This window comes from Thunnus albacares, chromosome 23 (assembly GCF_914725855.1).
Source record: "Thunnus albacares chromosome 23, fThuAlb1.1, whole genome shotgun sequence".
Lineage (NCBI taxonomy): Eukaryota > Metazoa > Chordata > Actinopteri > Scombriformes > Scombridae > Thunnus > Thunnus albacares.
Window position 1 is genome coordinate 10,422,118 of NC_058128.1, and position 19,160 is coordinate 10,441,277.

Sequence of the window (19,160 nt, forward strand, 5' to 3'; positions counted from 1 at the left end):
ACATTAAAGTGAAGAACTTAAGAGGTGTGGAGGATACTGTCAAAACACAGCCGTTTTATCTACATGCGGCTAGCCAACTTAATGCATTTTTTTTCATTTGCTTACTACTTGTAGTCTCCCAAATATAAAACAATTTGTCACAGTCCATATTCCACCACATCTGTAAGTGCAGCGTATGAGTTAGGTGAGGTTACCTTGACTCCAGACAGCATGACAGTGACCAGGTAGTAGTCGGGGAGGAGCAACGCACGGACAACACTGCCATCACGCACATGTTCGATGATGGCTTTGGGGAGAAAGAACAGTATGTACAAGTGTGTGAGCGAGAGGAGTGTCAAATTACAAATTATGAATGTACAGACATCAAGGTTAGACTGGATTATACTTACAATATTTCTTAATTACTATAGTGTTTGGCCTAAGACAATGTACGGTGAAGATTGGATTGTTAGTGATCCAGGTTGCAACCTAAATTTCTTTAAAGAAAGAAACCTTAAGGGTAGACTGAATTTTATATATTTTAATAAGGGAATACTGGCATAGCATGCATTCTCTTCTTTTTACAAATGCCCTGCATGACACTTATTGAATTCAAAACAATAATTATCTGTTGAAAACAACCATAATGTTTTACTAAGCGGTGGGACTTAAGTGTCTCGCTGAGGGATCACTCTCTGGTACTTCTCGGAAAGGAGAAAGTCACGGCCACCTTGGGAGACTGTGCGCTCCACTTAAAGTGATACTCCAACCAAAATATACCTTTATCAAACCCTCACCACTGTAGGCCTGAAAGGTAGCTGGAAAAAAGGGGTAGCAGTTTCTTTCCTCACAAGATAGAGGGCCGTGGTAAGAAGAAGTAACAAAATGTTAATTGAAACTTCTCAAACCACTCCGGCAGCACAACCACTGCTCTCTACTGTCAGTACGTCAAGTATGTTAAAGACAATTTTACCAAAATACAGCCAACACACTACTACTGTGCTATTGACAGCAGTGAAGTTGATTTGAGAAAATTCTGATTATGTTTTGATAATTTAATACTTTATTTTTAGAATCCATTGTAACCAGCATAAATTCAAGTTGACTGTAGCCGTTGTTCTTTGAAAAGAAAGTTGTTTTTGTTTGCAGCCACCTTTAAGCCTAAAGAGAGGAGTGTTTGATACTCAAAAGATTTTCAGTGGATTATCACTTCAGAGTCAATATGCATCACAACAAGCCTTGAGGCATCGTCAATTTATTTTGAAAGCTTTTGAGGTAAAACACAGTATTCTCCAAAATCATATCACTCGACTGTACTCCTGACCTCTAAAGTACTTTAAAAATTGGACAGGATGTGATTCACCTGTGTGAAAGTCATTTCGTACCAAAATTACATTTTGAGATGGGTTCTCTCAGTGACTACTAGCTTTCTTCCTGTGTACGACGTGTATACATGTGTATGTGTGTGTGTGTGTGTGTGTGTGTGTGTGAACAGGAAGCAGCATAAGCAGATGATAGAGAAATTGGTATTCTGGTTTTCAACCACAGCAACTCAAGGCACATTTAAAGCGCTTCGGCTGGATTGCTGCCTTCAATTCTGAAACAAGCCTGACTGTCTCCCATGAATGGTAAGAACAAGAAATAAAAGAATGAAAAAGCCTTCCCCCTGTTCATTTTCTCATTCAATTAAAGGGTAGTGAAATGAGCTGAGCCACTGTTAACAGCAGTCGCCTGGAATGAATTGAGTGGCACATTACACCTCGGGTAGGTCAGAGATGAAAGACTAGAGGAATGAGCCGGTGAAGGGTGACTATGCGCCCTAGAGTGGATATTTAGAACTAAATATCTTCATCCAAAATGGTAGATTTCTGACGCAGCCTGCGAATTCGGGCATTTATAGAAAAAAAATATGTAATCTTGTGTATTTTTATACACCATCTCCTTGTCTTTGTGTCCAGTGTGGTTGCTTGTATGCCCCTCCCGAACTGCTTACCATTGATAGGTTTCTGGTGCAAGGAGTCGACAAAGTTGCGAGGATTCTCTATGGTGTACTTGAGGTCGCGGATGGTGTGTGTGCCGCCACCCTCACTCCACATGCCCTTCTTGGAAGCCTTAGACTGGTCCTCCAATTCACAGAGTCTGGCCTGCTCTAGACTGGTGACACACATAAAAAGATAAAGGTTTAAGACACAATAAATAACATACCAACAGAAACATTTCAAACTCAAGACAGCTGTATAAGTTGTAAAAATCAATATATTCTTGTCTGTATATATTGTTCTCTCAGTACAGTATGTAGTGTTTAGAATTTAGCTGTAATGCCCTCTCAAAACAGGATTGTTCAACTCGATACATTTTAGTTTTTGTTACTGTTTTGAATGTAAAATGATATGGCACAAATATTTTCGCTCCATTTCCATCCATCTCCTCCAGAAAAACAACCAGTGTGAGGGGCTGAATACTTAAAGATAGGCAGCTGAGTGAATATGACTTCATTTTAAAAAAGGAAATTTACTGCTTAAGATAAGAAAACTAAATGAAATATCCACCGCAGCTTTATTAAAAATGATTCCAATAAATTAAAGTTAAACAGTATGGAGCTCAATGAAATCGATATTGAAACTTCCACAGGTGGCTCCTTGCCATCTGAAAATGAAAATGCTGTTAGAGAACATTGCTGCGGTATTGCCATGATAGCTCTTGTTAAAATATTGCTAATAACTAGGTTACAAACAGCAGCTATAAAGATCAGACGCTCTTTGAGTGCCATAAAACCCCTTTGACAATCCGCTTGAAAAATAACACAGCTAGCTCGGCCTGTTAACAAGTTGCAATTAATTTCACACCAGTCAGAGAGAGACAGACTGTATCTAACAAGCAAAAAAAGCTTTTCAATTGTAGAGTCGCACCCCTTGTTAAGTTTAACACGTTCTAATGGATCTTATCCAGGGTGTGTTAAATCATGTCCCAATAGGCAACTTATTAGCATTACAACCATAATTACAACCACTTGTGGCCAATGTGAAAGGTTTTACCTTGTATCATGCTCATTACAATTCATCACATTACAGCATAGTTGTGTTGCACCCAGAAAAACGACAACTGCCACTGGCTGTTGACTTGTATGTGTACGAGTGCTCATTAGAAGTACAGACTTGGTAACAGTATGGGTTTGGTGAGGCTCCAGCTTTGTTGAAATAAGTGCTGGATAAAGTGCTGTTCCTAACAAACTGCAGTGTTGTTTTAGTGGAAACCAGCTGATGACCGGATTATAACTTCTTAAAAAAATGTATGCGAGCACTTTGTGAAGAGACAATAACAGTGTTTGACAGCTCCTTCAAAAGCAACCACGCAGCTGGCTACAAACGCCACAATTAATTCTATGCTGGCTCTGTAAATTGTGCAGCCTAATGCTTTTTGAGGGCCCTTGTACAACTTTAATTATTCAGAACTTCAAATGGCCAACAGGCTTTTGTTTTTCTAAGAAGCAAAGGCTGCCCAATTGATATGGGAGTAGAGATGGTGACTGGAGCTTTTTAAAAATGAACAGTGCATAAACCGAATTTTTCACATCTTACTGCCTAAAAGACACAGTTCGCTTTGGAAAGGCAACAAAGTGGGTCTCAATTAAAATGCCACACACATAAACACACACATAGCCAGTTCTCCAGCTGTGTATTCCTAATTGGGCTTTTGGAATTATGCCCAAAACATCATCAAGTTCGCTTTCCACTCTACACTGATTTAGCTACTAACTTCAAATTGAATCGAAACAGTTTCTTGCTTACTGAGCAACAATAGTGGAACTTTCTGTAAGAAGTCGATTGTGTTTAAGCTACTTAGAATTTAAGCGCCAAAAAGGAACAGAAAGCTACAAAGATAGAGTGAGAAAAACTAACAATGCAATCAAGGAAAGCAGATATTGTAAAGCCATAGAAATAAATGGAAAGCAACTCACAAGCAGAGATTGGTTAAGATATAGAAATGACTTCGTGTGTGGAGGCAGATGATAGTGAACTTATCCATGTCTCCAAATAGACTGTTTTTTTTTTTTTTTTAGGTCAGCAACTTCTTCCAACCAACACATTGCTGCAAATCAAAAAAGATATTGACGGGAAAGAAAGTGCAATACTGAGCAAGACTACTGGAGGAACAAGGGCCAAGAAAGAAAAAAAACTTTCCAATTCCTTATATTTGAACACGCTGTAGGCTACATCTTTCATCTCCATATGGCTCCCTTGTGCAACTAAAAATACTTTAAATAGATACAAAATGTTGAACCTTAGTAAGCTGTTTTAAAGCTCCCTGTTGTCTTTGTGCAGTGTGAAGAGGGTGTAGGAAGTCATGTTCCCCGGCGTACTTGACTGGAAGGGTTCCTCTCCTAGTGAGCAGCGAGGCCCAAATAAGCACAGTTCATCCCCGAGACATTTACCTACACCGTCAACCAACACTCCACTGGGGCTCGAATTTAAAAAGAGCAATGGGGGGTTATGAAGCACAGTTGGTCTCCATGTTAATGTGGATCCCTTTAGCACCAGATGGGCTGGTCTTATATAACTCCGTCAGCCCAACCCCTTGTCTGTGGTTTTAATTTTTTAAAAAGGAAAAGTGTAATGCCGTGGAATCTGACCAGTTTTCAGGGTCTTGCCAGCTCAGTGAATGGCTTAAGCATTTTTTAAAGAAAAAGCAGTCTGAGCGTCAGAGACTGAGACGCAAGACTGAAAAGAAAAGATTGATGAATGAGTCGGTTTCAATCACTGTATGGCTCAGCACCATGGACAGCACTTTTTCATAAAAAAAAAAACTCATTTGTGTGATTTAAATAAATGTAAATCTGTCTGACACTGACAGCTGCAATATGTAGGAAGAATACATTTCCAGTACAATCATATTTTTACCTCTATGGCTAAAAGAAAAATTACATAATTCATTGGTGGTGAAACTTTAAACTTTCAGATGCAAACTGTGACGCCCATATACAAATTAAATACATGACAATGAAATAAAAAAACTGTTCCACAAATCAACAAGATTTATGCTCAAAAGTAATAACTTACATCTTTGTATGTGAAAAAAAAGTCAGTTTTGTGACTTAGCAGGGCAAAAAAACTTCTAGTTCTAAAAGTGTTTAAATGCTTAGCAGGTAAAGACAACTTAGATGAGTATGGAGACAGTTCTGTTGAAAGAATCTAATCCACTTCTTCATAAAATCCCAGATCAAAAGGAGACAACAAGCCACTGACCAACCATGTTGGAGGTTCGGTGGCGACCTGGAGGCAAACAACACACAGTTGCACTTTCTGGGACAATGTAAATGCAACCGTTTGAAGACATTTAGGAATATTCCCAACAACTGTGTAGCCAACCAAAAAGCTGTAGCAAGTCATAGGTAAAGCTGATCCTTCAATAGAGCAATCAATGGGCCTCATGCATGAATGTTTCTCTTATTTTCCTTTTACATTTGTTCTTGCTCAAAGCAAGAAGTGGAAAATAAAAAAAACCCTACGTGGGATTCAATAAACTCTCCACTGCCTGAACTTAAATCGCTCATTTCAGTCTGATGAATGCCACCTGTTCATGAGTAGGTGCGTGTTTGCGAGATGCAATCATTAGCATAATCCACGCCCCTAAAATTGACATATAAAGCTGCATATGTTCCACTCTGTGGGCGAAGCTAACATGTTATCAGAGCAGCTCTGCACTGCGACAGAAATAAAGAGGGAATGATTTGACGTGAAGTTAGATACTAAAAAAAAACATCTATCTGAAGCAAAGCGCTCCGTGACAGGAGGCGGTCATGTGACAGTCAACGAGATATTAGAGGAGAATATTATAGTCTACAGGTGATGTTACACTGTCAGCTGCAACACAAGATGATACTGGAAAAAGACCTGCAGAGAGACAAAGAGGCGGCTGTCGCAGTGAGAGAAGTTTCCTAGCAACTACTGAAATGAAGAAGTTGCTGCACCAAAATATGATCAGAAATATCATAAAAGCTAAAAAAAAAAAACCTTTTAAATAAATCGTCAGTCATGATGATGAAAATATGGTAAACAGAATATTAATTTACAATAAGTTTGTTTTAATGATACATTTTATTTTTGTTCGCTTCGGTATCATATTTAAACTCAAAAATAATTCAGATTAGGGCAGAAATTATCTATTCATGACATGTCCGACAGGTCTGGACCACTTGTAAATTTCGTTGGTACCTAAGAGAAAATTTATACGTGCATTTTAAGAATGACTCTGTTCGTACGAGTGCTTCTTGCATGAGGTTCATTGGCTTCATATTATTGAGGACATTTATTCAGTGGTAAAATGTATATCTTTTGAGAATTAAATGTGAACAAGTAACCTGTTTAAATATTACACAACTCAAAATGAGAATTATATACATGTCTGATACCCTATCACAACTATTATGCCATTTCCAGATTTGAAAGGACAATAAAAATGTAATGAACAGAGAGCACAGAAATGTGACTAGATATATAATGGCATGTAGATTTGAGATTCCACCCTAGTGTATCTGTGCAGATATGCTGCGATGCCATCTCAGGAAAGCATGAATCATTCCTCTGTCTCAATGCGCCACTTCAAGGTAATTTACTCAAAATTGGATAAGTACCACTACAAAAAAAAACAGCATTTATGTTCAAATAGCTATCTATTATGTGGTTACACAATTGTTAAATATTTCAAATTAGATATGAAATCACAATTTATTGAAGTATTATGGCCTAACCCCCAAAAAGGATAAATATGCATGGCCACAGAAATACTTTTTTTTTCATTTAGATCTAGTACAGTCAAGACAACACTGTTCTGTTTGCCTGTTTTGTGTGTTTGAGAGAGTGACTGTGTGTTCTTTCTTGCTCTAATAAACCAATGAAAACCAGCCCCAAACAACTGTGCCCCAACCCGCTCTGGTGCACTGCTGAGCTCTGGCCCCAGCACTCTGATTCGTCCATCGGCTGACCCTTTTTCCCAAGCAGCGTTCAGCTCCTGAACACATGTTCAACTGCACTGTCCAAAGCCATCATCATTACCATCATACTCATAATTATCCTCACATCATAGTGTGATCAACGTACGAAGTCACAGTGGGTAATGGATATTGGAGGCTAGTGAACTGAGGGAAAAACTGAGGCCTTAAGTCCTCACTGAGTAATGGTCCTCCCCCCTTCGGCCAAATGATGCCCGCTTATACTTAAAGCATCATTTACATTTGTGTTGTTCTGGGCCATTGCACAGAATGCTTGAAATGGGTCATTAGTGGCAAAATATTCACATCATCTCTGTTCATGTTGGAAAATATAAATGTAGCAGCATGAGTCAAATTGCTTGTAATGTGTGTAATGTGCAAATACTGCCACTGGGGGGATATACAGTACTTTGTCATATAGCTCTGGATGTACAAGTATATTTAGGGAATTACTGTGTGAGGGCAATGTGGCAGGAAAGAGTTTCAGAGGGACATCAATGTTGAAGCAGGGTAATACTGCCACCATGTGGGACACCATGGCTCCATCCCAATTCTCTACAGTCTACCACTGATGACTTATGCATATCTCCCCACAGATTTACCAGCGTTGTACTGCTACAAGCTTTAGCAAGCAGAAGACTGTTGCCAGCAGTCATTTCCTCTCTCCAAAATTACTTAGACCTCACTGACTGAGCGAGCAATTTTGCAGAGAAAGCATCTATGATATCGCTCTATCATCCAATGACAATATGGATGATAATGACATTATAACAAACATTTCAAAACACATAATCTGGAGTTAGGTGTAGTTAAATAATTATATCCTAAAACAGAAATGCTTATATATCGTCCGCTGCCAGGATCCTGATGAGAGTGCAGACATGAACATATAACACCAATTCTGCTTTCATTGCACTGGCACCCTCTCTCTTTCAGGGCTGACTACAAAGTCCTGCCACACACATACAAATCCATCAACAGACATGCGCCCTCCCTACCTACAGGAACTGATCATAGCACAAACCTCCACCTGCACCCTCAGATCTGCCAGCAGCTTGCTCTTCCGGGCTCCCAGTACTAAGCTCCACACCATGGGGGATTGAGCCTTCTGCTCTGCTGCACCACGCTTGTGGAACAGCTTTCCTAACCATCTGAGGGCAGCCCAGACCCTAAAAACAAGCCTAAAACCTTTTCTATTCATCTTAACTCTTATTATTATTTTCTCTATGTTGTGTGCTCTATTTTATTCATACTGTAGCACTTTGAGTTTCACTATGAATGAAAAGCGCAGTAAAAATTAAATGTCTTATTAATTATTATTATTTATATATGCTTTAGTTATATATTATTTGGGATACTGGGAGAAATATCAGTACACAAAATTTGATCTAACTGTAGAGAAAGCAATAAATCGTCTCTTTTGGTCACATTACAAATCTGATTATCTTGGTTGTCCTGTGCTACTGGGGACTAAATGTTTAAATAGTGAGTACTTACACCTGACAACTGTATTAAGCACCTGGGACTGTAAATAATGTCATGCCATTTGGCAGAAATGTTAACTATTCAAGTCAACAGGCGATAATATTAGAGTACAAGTAGCATATCAGCAAACATCTTACTTGTTCCCTCTGATTCCTTCCCTGCGGACTGTGGCGAGGCCCTCGTTCACCAGAGACTCAGCAATGTTCTCCCCTGTTGTGTCTACAATTAGAAGGCAGAGAAACAAAAGAAACAATCAAACACTTCGGAAAAATACAACAACGTTTGGCCTCATCTTGATTACACACAGTTTTAATTTGTCAGAAATAAACTACCAGCATGTAGCCTGCAGTTTTCATGTAAAATGGTAATTATACTTTCCTGAAAACAACATAGATTCACTGTATGAATTATTGAAGAAAGGCTAACAAAGGCGAAGAGAAATATTTTTCACCCGTGTCCAGGATGAACAAAGGTACTACACTACTATACCTTTTTTTTCTTTTTTAAATAAATGGGGTATGAAATGTGTATTCCGATACAATTTTAGGAGAAAATGTTCACAACATTTTGGTAATACACTTTTTAAAATTGGTTTCATTAGGCCACTTAATTCTGGGGTGATCCCCTGAGTTGCCTTAATAACCGTTGCATAACTGCAACTGTTATACTGACTGCGAACACACCACAGACATGATTAAATCAGTATAATAAAACTCTCTGTGATATTGCTCAATTGTACAAAAACAAACTGCTGAAAAATAAAGAAAACATCGATGGAATAAGTACTTAATAAGCCATTTTGTATGCAGACATTGTACGAGGCCAGCTTGTGGTTTTAGAGTTGGTAGTCCACTCACCTTTCCCCAGGTAGACCATGCCGTACTCCCTGCCCAAAGCTGTCTTGATTTCCACAGTGAAGCACACCTCTTTGCCAATTAGCTTCTTCCGCAGGAACTCTCTGGCTTGAAAGGCCCAAGGCTGCAATACAGACAGGAATATTACTATACACTCACATAGCCATTGGCAATGAAAAGTTAATCACAAACAACTAATTAAGCTGAATTTGACTGCTAAACTACATTACCCCTATTTTTTTTGGATTTCCCATTTATAGCAGTGAAGTGCATGCTACCACAAATCCAATATGTCCTATGCTTCCAGTGTTTTCAAAAATAAATTAAATATCCGATAGAGACATAGTGCTGCAATAACAAACACATTCCTTCACTTTCTAACAACATGATCATAGTTGCAATCAAATCAAAAATGCTGCATGATACTTTCTGTGTCTACAAAGGATGCGTTTTGGCACAGAGTGTAGGTCACCTGCATTTTGGCAGTGCTCAGCACCAAATACACAATCACTGTAGCTAGGCATTTAAAACATAAGAAAATAGACTTGAAGTGTGAAAATACATGGGGCATGGTTGTGTGCGTGTAGCGCAAATCAAACGCTTGGCCATCGCAAACAGCTGTATTGATTTAAAGTAACAATTTCAAAGATCTCCGTTTCGTTCTCTTTGGCGGCATCTATGGCAATAAGTGGTAAATGCAGGTGTGTTTTTGGACCTCACTCCCAGAGGTCCAAACAGTGTCACCTGTGTGATGTCACACTAGCAGAGACTGGAAAAACAGTACAGTGCTTCACACACAAGCTAGTTGAAGAGTGACGCTGTGTTCGAAATCGCTTTCTAACATACTGCCTATTGCATACTCAATCAGTACGTACTGCATACTGCCTACTAAATGAATGATGAAGTATTCCATTACCAGCAGACTGTTCACACTGAAGTAGACCCATTGAAAGAAGTATACTCAAGTGAAACAGTCATGTGACTGCATCACATGACTGACAGCCGTCTCACACTCTCACGCGGCCAGCAGCTCCCTCCTCCCTCCAAAACTGTTGCAGCAAATTTCCAGACATTATTTGGATAAACTGACCACATATTGGGAATCTAAATGGCTACTTTCTCACCAGAAGAAAAAAATTGAACTGAATAAAGTGACTTATTAACAGCTTTTAGCCTAGCTCAAAATCTCCATCATTGTGCGGTCTGAAGTGACGCAATACATTCTGGGACAGTTGAGTGTGTCCAGTAAGCTCATGCCACATACTCAGTATACATCCAGGCATTTCTCGCATACATAAAATATACCATCACATACTATGCAGTTGGAACGCATTACATACTCAATTTGACCTCACACTTAGTATGACTAGTACATTAGATTGCGATTCTGAACACAGCCCAAACCTGTTGCGTTAGCTCTGCCTACCCTCTCTGGTGGATCAACCACCGGATGATGGAAAAGGTGTCGCTAGCTGTGTGCCACTTGTGATTTGAACACATGGCGGGAAAGTCACCACCTACACCCAGTTCTTAATATTCATAATACTGCAATTTGTGGGCGATAGGCTCAATCATTGTGATACCTAATTCGGCAATAATGATTATTACTTTAGCACATATGTTTGTGTGAGACAGATCATTGGAAAACGCAGCTGAAATGCCTCCCGTGTAAACAAGCCTTTAGTTTTCTTTTACCTCTTCACAGCCACCAGACAAATATAACAGTGGACAGTAATAAAGAGAAAATAGTTCCCATTAAACTAAATAATTAGATGTTGATGTTCGCACAAACTGCAATGAACATGCTTCTTGCAATCGATCAGATACAAATAGATTTTTTTTTTTTTTTAACAGACAGGAGTAACGGTTGTAGAAAATAAACTGATGGACCTAGACTTTTCAAAGGAATACACAGTGATAAGAAAATGCCAGATTACACTTGTAGTATCTTTCAACCTTGAGTTCAATTGAGAATTGACATGTTTATCACTACGCTAAATCATCATTTATACAAACAGGCATGGCCTGAATACCAATTCATACACCAGCGAGCAATTATATTGCAACTGTTCAATAGAGAAAGAGATAGCAAAGCAATGTGACAAAAATCCCAAAGCAAACTCTTGTCTCCAACGTAAAAACAAAGAAGCACACATCAGCATTTACTCCAAAATCAGAGTATCATGTTGTTTGGTTGAAGGCCTACTTAAACACATTAATCTAAACAAACAAATCAACACAATGGGATGGAACCACTCACCTCATCAGGGGTGTCCTTGGTGTCAGGCTGGCCCTGGGCGGCTCGGCGTGCCATGGCCCCAGCTCGGATATTACTGAGATTGATCTGACGCTCCGGGGGTGGGCCACCTCGAGGCTGGCCCCGAACAATGATGGCACAGCCCGACAAGACCTGGAAGGATGACAACAAAGACTATCAGTAGGAGAAAAACAAATCAACAGAAGAAGTACTGCCCACTGTTACATTCAGCAAATGTCAATAATATCTCAAAACATTTCCTCTTCTTGTTTCTTTAAAACTACTGATCACAAAGAAGATTCTACAGACAGCAGGCCATAAACGCGACCAACGGATACCAAACCACAACACTTCAGTCACTTTTGTGCTACCCAGGACGAAATTACATGTAGTTTCTTAGTTTCTATTCCATCTCTGCAATATATGTGCTTTTGTACGTTCAGTAAACCACTGTATTTGCATTACAAGTGTTAAGCTGATAAGCACAATGGGAGGGTCATGCGGGATTCGTTTGAAATTGGTGTAACATAAACAAGTGCAGCGGGTTGGCAAATAAGGAAATCGATTTACACAGTGAATTACATTGGAGTTTTTGTGTTAAGCCTGTTGTGTGGATAATCAGTTGCCAACTCACAAACTCACAGCAGCTGTAAATTAGCAGAAACATTTACATGGGGCCTGCTCAACTATTATGGCACTGGAAAGCAACTTCACACTACACGTTTCCATGGTGACAGTCTATCTTTCCGACGCAAGGTGAGATCATGCCATCTGATAACGTTGCTAAATACTAAAAAAAAAAAAAAAAAAAAAAAAAAAGATAACCCTACTCTTAGGTTTGACAACCATGGCATTTACACGAATCTGAGCAAACATCTTTTATCTGCAGACTCTCCAGTGTGTCTGCAGAGAGTATCACTGGGGGCTGTTGATCTAAGATGTGGGCTTGATAAACTCCTTCACCAGATCACCACTGTTCTCCACTAGCTGACTCACTCCCTCCAAGTATAGGATAAGCTGGACGGTTGCTGTAATTTTTACCGACCAGTTATGGAAAAAAAGAGGCAAGGAGGCAATACCCCACCCCCCCTTTTTTTCTGTCTACCAAAGGGCCAAGTTCAACTTGGAATGTACTACACAGCCTTGCTTGACTCCCTGATCACCTTTCTCAAAGTACTGACCATGTTAGATAAAGGCAGGCCATTGATGAAGGCTCTGCTATATTAGTAAATTATGTATATTTACTGTGTGCATAATCAATCAAGGGCAAGGGTATTACAGACCTTGTGAAAGTTAAAGAGTTACTTTACTCATACTTACTCAGACTCTGGTGCAATATGTGATTCTATAGTTAGTCCTTCACAAAAAATCCTTAATTTGTTTCGTTTTAAAGCAACAAAAGTGTAACTTATTCACACACTTCCCTCTCAAGACAGGACACCATCACTTACTGTTTACAGTAGTTACAACGGTTCAAAAGACAACCCTTCCTCAAACAACGGTAGACAAGGTTGATTGTGCTCTCTGTTACAAAGTACAGTTTTTTTTGTTATCAACTTTTTTATTGTTTAAATGACGGGGAGCATGGATGACATTCGCTTTCTCTTACTAATCCCAACAACTAAAACAACTTAAAATATACTACAAGATAACTCTGGATCTAGATATGTTTATTCTAGTATACTGTATTGGGAAAAAAGATATGATGGCAACATCATATTCAATCTTATCAATTAGTAGCACTTTCAGAGCATAAAAACAACACTGAGATAAGAAAACTGAGATTATGAGAAGGAAGTGGATAGTTCATATCCTATAATATACTAAGATAATATGGTTGTAGAAAAAAAAAATACATGAGTAAGGCATCTTAACTGTTCCAGTGGAGTTGCATGGTGACCTGGACAGGACTGGGAGACTAGTGGGCACCCTCCATAGGTCAAACTATGGAACTATATGAATCTAATGCATATATAGTTGTAAATCTGCTAATACAAATCTGATGGCGTTAACTCGGCCTATGAGAAGAAAGTATCTGATATGATCAAATATATAGAGTAACACGACGGAGACGCACAAGCAAAATGAATAGAAAATTATAGGGGCAAGAAAGCTGTAGCTACGTGTCAGTTTCCCGTGGTCGGTTTTAACCAGTACCCTGAGGAAATGCTCTGTCTGTGACTTGAGGGGTCGGAACACATGAACTAGCTTGACTATTACAGAGACATGAATCCACGCTAGATTTCCTAACGATAATGACGGGTACTTTAACCGCTGAAATATAACACCGTGACATATAAGAAACGCTGAAAGGGACCAAAATGAAACGTTGACATAAGGAGAGGCTTTTAATATTAGCTTCCATGCTAGTTGGCTGAGGACTAATTAACATGTGGCCAATAGGATAAATTAATTCACTTTGAATGTGTGCTGTCAACTCCTTCAAGAACTTTCTTTTTACACTTGCTAGGCAGTGAGCTCAGTTAGCTAACGTTAGCGTTAGCTGAGAAACTAAACATCTGTTACAGCTAACAAGTTACTAAATACGTTAGTTTCCAGTCGGCTTGACCATGTGTAGATACAACTTAGATTAATATCATCATATCAGGCTCTTGACATTTTTATATTTCTCAAAACACTTTATATTTCCGCTAAAATTGCTAGTTTAAATGACTTACAGCTAACTACTAATGTAGCAAACATGTGCTAACATCAATTGCCTTCAGTTTATTTAGCAGGCTAGCAATTTTGATAGCAAACCAGCTAATGTTAGCTGGCATGCTGCCGCAGAAAAGTGAGCAGGACGTTAGTGACACTTGTAACCGACATAATGCCAGCACTGGCATTCAACAGACAATTGCAAATATTTTGTCATATAAGTTTAATTTAAGTTGTGTTACAACCAACAGTTAGTTTAGCCTTCATTAGCCCTTTGCTCACTAAGCTAACTAGCTGTCTTCCTAGACTCACGTAGTGAGCTCACATATTCATATGTTAAGAGTCCTACCATTTTAACAATCCCTCTTTGCAGAGGAGCAGCCGAAGAAGGGGCTGTCTGAGCTGGAGCCGAAACAGATGCCATGTTCACCGGTTTGAGATATAACGCCGTTGAGGGGTGACCAGGTAAGGCAGCTGGGACTTTGAAGTGAGTGACTCTTCTACTGAAAGCCAAGAGAAAAAGGCTGAACACCGATCAACACACACGTTATACCGGAAACACACTTTGCCATGCATACACACACGTCAAAACCTTTCCGGGGTCTGGGGAGCAGAATGAATGGAAGTGAATGGAGCCGCTTCGCGACAGCGTAGCCAGATCGAAATAATGTCTTCCGGAGCAAAAGGTTCGACACGTCAGCATAGTGTGTTAACCTGGCTAATGCTGCCTTCAAAGGGTGTCGGAAAAGTTGCCCTTCGGATCTCAGCTTCACACAAACGACCCAAACAAAGTAACACATATCGTTCACATTAAATAGATCAGGAAAAAGAAAGTTATTGGAAAAAAAGAATTATATTAAGGATCCTAAGATTCCTGCAGGTGTTTTAACTATTGATGATTTTAAAAAATGTACTTGTAGGCTATATGTTTCCTTGAAAGATGGAATTTGTATCTTACTTTTGGGATAATACCAGCTATTAAAGTGTTTTTTACATATAAAAATTGTAAAAAAAAAAAAAAAAAAAATTTGTATGATACTAAACAAATAAAATAGATTTTTATTTTTGAGATAATCTAATATTATTTCTGATTAAATTTATCAACATGAATCAATCAATCAATCAAACTTTATTTATATAGCACCTTTCAAACAAATCAAATGCAATTCAAAGTGCTTTACAAGTGATTGACAAAACGTAGGATGTTAAAAATGGATTTAGAGACTAATGCACACCAAAACTAAAAAGCAAAAAAAAAAAAAAGTTTTGCATGGATGGATGTCACACATGCACACACACATGGGCTGGCAAGCATGCTATGTGGTTTACAGGCTGAATATATACCACTGTCAATCCTCCTTAGAATAGAAGACAATAGAATACCAAAGTAGAACATTAGTTTGTCTGAAGTTTTATGTGACAAACCCTACTACGTTGCATTACCATAAACTCAATTAAGGAACCCTAATTTAATACACACATGAAACAGCATAAACATAAACATCCGTCCTACAGCTATAAATCACAAATTATGTGATGTGATTGTAATGTGTAATGTGATGATTATGTGGACCCAGAGAGTATTTCTCAATTTATACTCTCTAATACCTTAATACGTTATGTATATGGGATATGGTTGTGATTAAGAATGGTGGAGATTCATCACCAGAGTTATGGTGACATCAACTGTCAGGGCATGATAATACATCAGATGAGAATGTAGACAAATAAAACAGTCCAGTCGTTCAAACTCTGCTGCTGCTCAGCTGAACTTTGCGGCTCCCAGATGTGAGTCTGAGTAACTGTGTGAGTGGGAAGAAGGGTACATTCATGCTCAAAGGACTCACTCTAAATATTTGCAGGCTAATTCCCCAAAGCAGTAACTTGTAATGAGTGATATGAACAGTGTGTGAGAAAAAGAGACAGAGCCAGACAGACAGACAGCAGAGAGAGGGAGAGAGAGACTGGGTGTCCACTATCAAAGGAAAAAAAAAAAGATGTACACATTGTATTGGATGTTCAGTCCAGTCAGTCATTGGTTGCTGGGGGATTTTTACTACATTGTCAACAACTAAACATTACCCCAATTAACATTAATATTTTGATATTACTGCAACCTATGTAATCATTTCCAGTAAATCCTACCATATTGAGTATGGGCAGTTCAAGCAAGCTGCCTAATACCAGCTTCATTTTTAAACTCAGTTTCAAGCTGACAAATAAAAATGTTAGCATACATCCTCTCAGAGTCTTCAAACAGCCAAAGATCTATACATTTTGGATATTCTGTAGAATATTTAACTTAAGGCACACGTTTTTTGTGGAAAAAAGAATAGAAAGAAGGGTTTTCGTATTCATAACGCAAAATTAACATTAACAATAATTATGGTTATGAACATATGGACTATAAGCTTCTCTGCATTATTGATCAGGTAAAACACAACTTGAAATCATTTGGTGATCACTTTGTATAACCTCACACGCTCGTCGTCTTATATGTTTATTATTGGACCACTCCATCACTGTACGTTTGGAAAAGGCGCACTGACGTTTTTATTTTATTATAGCTACGCCACATCCAACTATTAGATTTTATTGGTAATTTAGTTTATAACAGCCAACTTTGATATATTTTGTAATAGCGCATGCTGCGAAATATTTAAGAAAAAACATCAACATTTGTTACTGACCAAATCTTCTTGACCACCAAACTTAACGAGACTTAAGAAGAAAGCTGTAACATCGCTGGTCTGTTTAATGTCTGGTGTAATGTAACCAGTTAAACGTTGTTTTTTTCTGCGTGTCATCACACTGCAACGACTTCTCTTCAACTGAGTGAAGCTAATTCTCATCGAAAATGAAAGGGATTTCTTAAAAGTGGGTTATGATCAGAATCAAGATGACTCATCTCCGCTCAACAGCATATTTTTTTTACGTGTTTGAAGAGAAACACGGTGAATAACCGACTAAATATGAAATGACGTTTAAAAGACACGCTCTTGTTTAAAAAAGGTTGTGTTGTTCGTTGAAGAAGATGGTGCAAGATGAAGTAATGTGCAACATTAAAGTATTAAACATATCAATTGTTGCCCATGCTACAAGATGTCTAATTAATACGCCACCTATTTAATTTGGAGCTTTTAATCTTATTTGATAAAGCAAGTGGGAAATGCTTCCACTAGCTTCATGTCACGTCCTTTTCCTTATTCTTAAAAGGAGCATTTAAAACTTAGTGAAAGATTGAATGACATAATAAAACTGGCGTTTTTGTGGTGAAGCCTACTGTTGAAATCGGTACATTTGGCCACGGTCATGGAAATGTATAGGTAGGAAATCTAATAAGAATAAAATACATACACAGGCATTCGCGTTCACAGAATTGAAAGTACATTCACTAAACTAAAAAACTTAATAAAATGACATTCCATACATGTCGTTACTGTCTCATAACACGGTGGAGAAACTTGCTAGATAAGCGGCTATGGAGTCAGCTCCGTTGCGCACACGGCACCTGGGTGCGCTTTGGAGAGGTTTTGGTAACCTTTTTACGCGGCTGAATTACTCACGTTTCTCATGGCTTCAGGACGCAGTTAAGTATCAATATACGTGTTTGATGCACAAGAAAATCACCTTGGATGTGTTATTAAAATCTATAATTATTTTGTGGCACAATGTAGCCACTTAAAGTACCGCCCCCTCGTTTGGCGAGCCCATATTAAAATTTACGCACCACGAATATGTGGTGCTGTCTTAACAACACAACACAAGTACTTTAATCAACCTCGTTTGGCACACACAGTACGTGCAATAAAGCACTATAAATCAATGGCTACATCACTCCCCAGTAATAAATAAAATGGCTTGCCTTATTTGTCCTTTGTCTCGGTTGGCAAGGAGATGATGGTGTCCAAAAGTGGCTGACCTCTGTCTAACCTGACTGATTGTACACAGAGAGTATTATTGTCCTCTAACTCATGGTTAATGTATAATTTGGGCCATATGGCATTTTAAAATCTAAGCCTTTATTTCGGTGGCACTTCGATCTGTGTGGACCCAACTAATGATATTCAATTAGTCATTAAACAGGCCAAAAGACGAGCCTTGTGTGGGTTTTCACATAGGCTAATATTTGCTCGTCAAATATTTCCCTTTGAAACGTTTACAACGCATTTTTATCTGCTGGCTGCCCAAGGAACATCTGTGAGGGTTATTTTCGCCTCCCTCTTCTGGATAAACGAGGTCCCCCAATTGGCCCTTTCCTTGCGCCCATATACGAGTCTATTTGTTCACGTTTTGAAAGAAAATGTAATAAAGAGAGACTGCGTGATGGATTTATGATTTATCAAAAGCACTTTACCATATGGCAGTCGTCATTGGAGCAGATTTCCAAATGTTTGTTTTATGAAACGAGACCAGAGATCCTTTTAATCTGAGCCACTTAACCTGGGAAAGGATGCTCAAGTCACGTGACCACAAGTCCCCCCTAAAGCACGAGGAACATATGTGTTGATCATTTAGTTTCTTTGAAAGATGGAATTTCTATCTTTGTATCCATATTTGTATCATTTTTGGGATGATAACATGCACCGAAGCAGTAAGTTGAAAGACATTACTGTGCTGCATGAAAAATTGATTTCTCCAAGTAAGACTGTAGGCAGCCACTGCGCAAAAGGAGTCTGAATTCCTAAACTTCAATATTACCCTGTTGATTTACTGATTACAGTCTTACACATACATTTTGAATAAATAGCACAATTTACAAGAACCTAGTGGTGGAAAGAGACTATTTGTTTATGGCGCTGAGTAAATGTAATATAGTCTATAAATATAGTGAACTCTGCCCAGATGGGCGTCAATTCACTCTTCTGGTGCAGTAAGGCTACTTGTGATTGTATATCATATGCCACAAAAACAAGATGTTGCAAAGATGATGATATTT

The 19,160-nt window shown here is 38.6% G+C and overlaps 1 protein-coding gene across 2 annotated transcripts in view; it reads right to left on the bottom strand.

Annotated features, from left to right (window-relative positions):
- The window catches only part of snd1 (staphylococcal nuclease and tudor domain containing 1), a 180,304-nt gene extending 165,435 nt beyond the window's left edge, over nucleotides 1–14,869 (bottom strand). Inside the window, exons 1-7 of one of the 2 annotated variants that reach the window (XM_044343640.1) lie at nucleotides 14,804–14,821; nucleotides 14,571–14,724; nucleotides 11,567–11,716; nucleotides 9,310–9,430; nucleotides 8,590–8,671; nucleotides 1,973–2,133; nucleotides 195–286 (exon numbers count right to left, since the gene is read on the bottom strand). In XM_044343640.1, the coding sequence (XP_044199575.1) occupies nucleotides 195–286; nucleotides 1,973–2,133; nucleotides 8,590–8,671; nucleotides 9,310–9,430; nucleotides 11,567–11,716; nucleotides 14,571–14,645 (681 nt within the window). In that variant the 5' untranslated portion in view covers nucleotides 14,646–14,724; nucleotides 14,804–14,821. Of the gene's footprint in view, nucleotides 1–194; nucleotides 287–1,972; nucleotides 2,134–8,589; nucleotides 8,672–9,309; nucleotides 9,431–11,566; nucleotides 11,717–14,570 lie in introns of both variants that reach the window. The other variant, XM_044343639.1, reaches the window with a different exon arrangement.
- Between the last annotated feature and the right edge of the window lie 4,291 nt (nucleotides 14,870–19,160).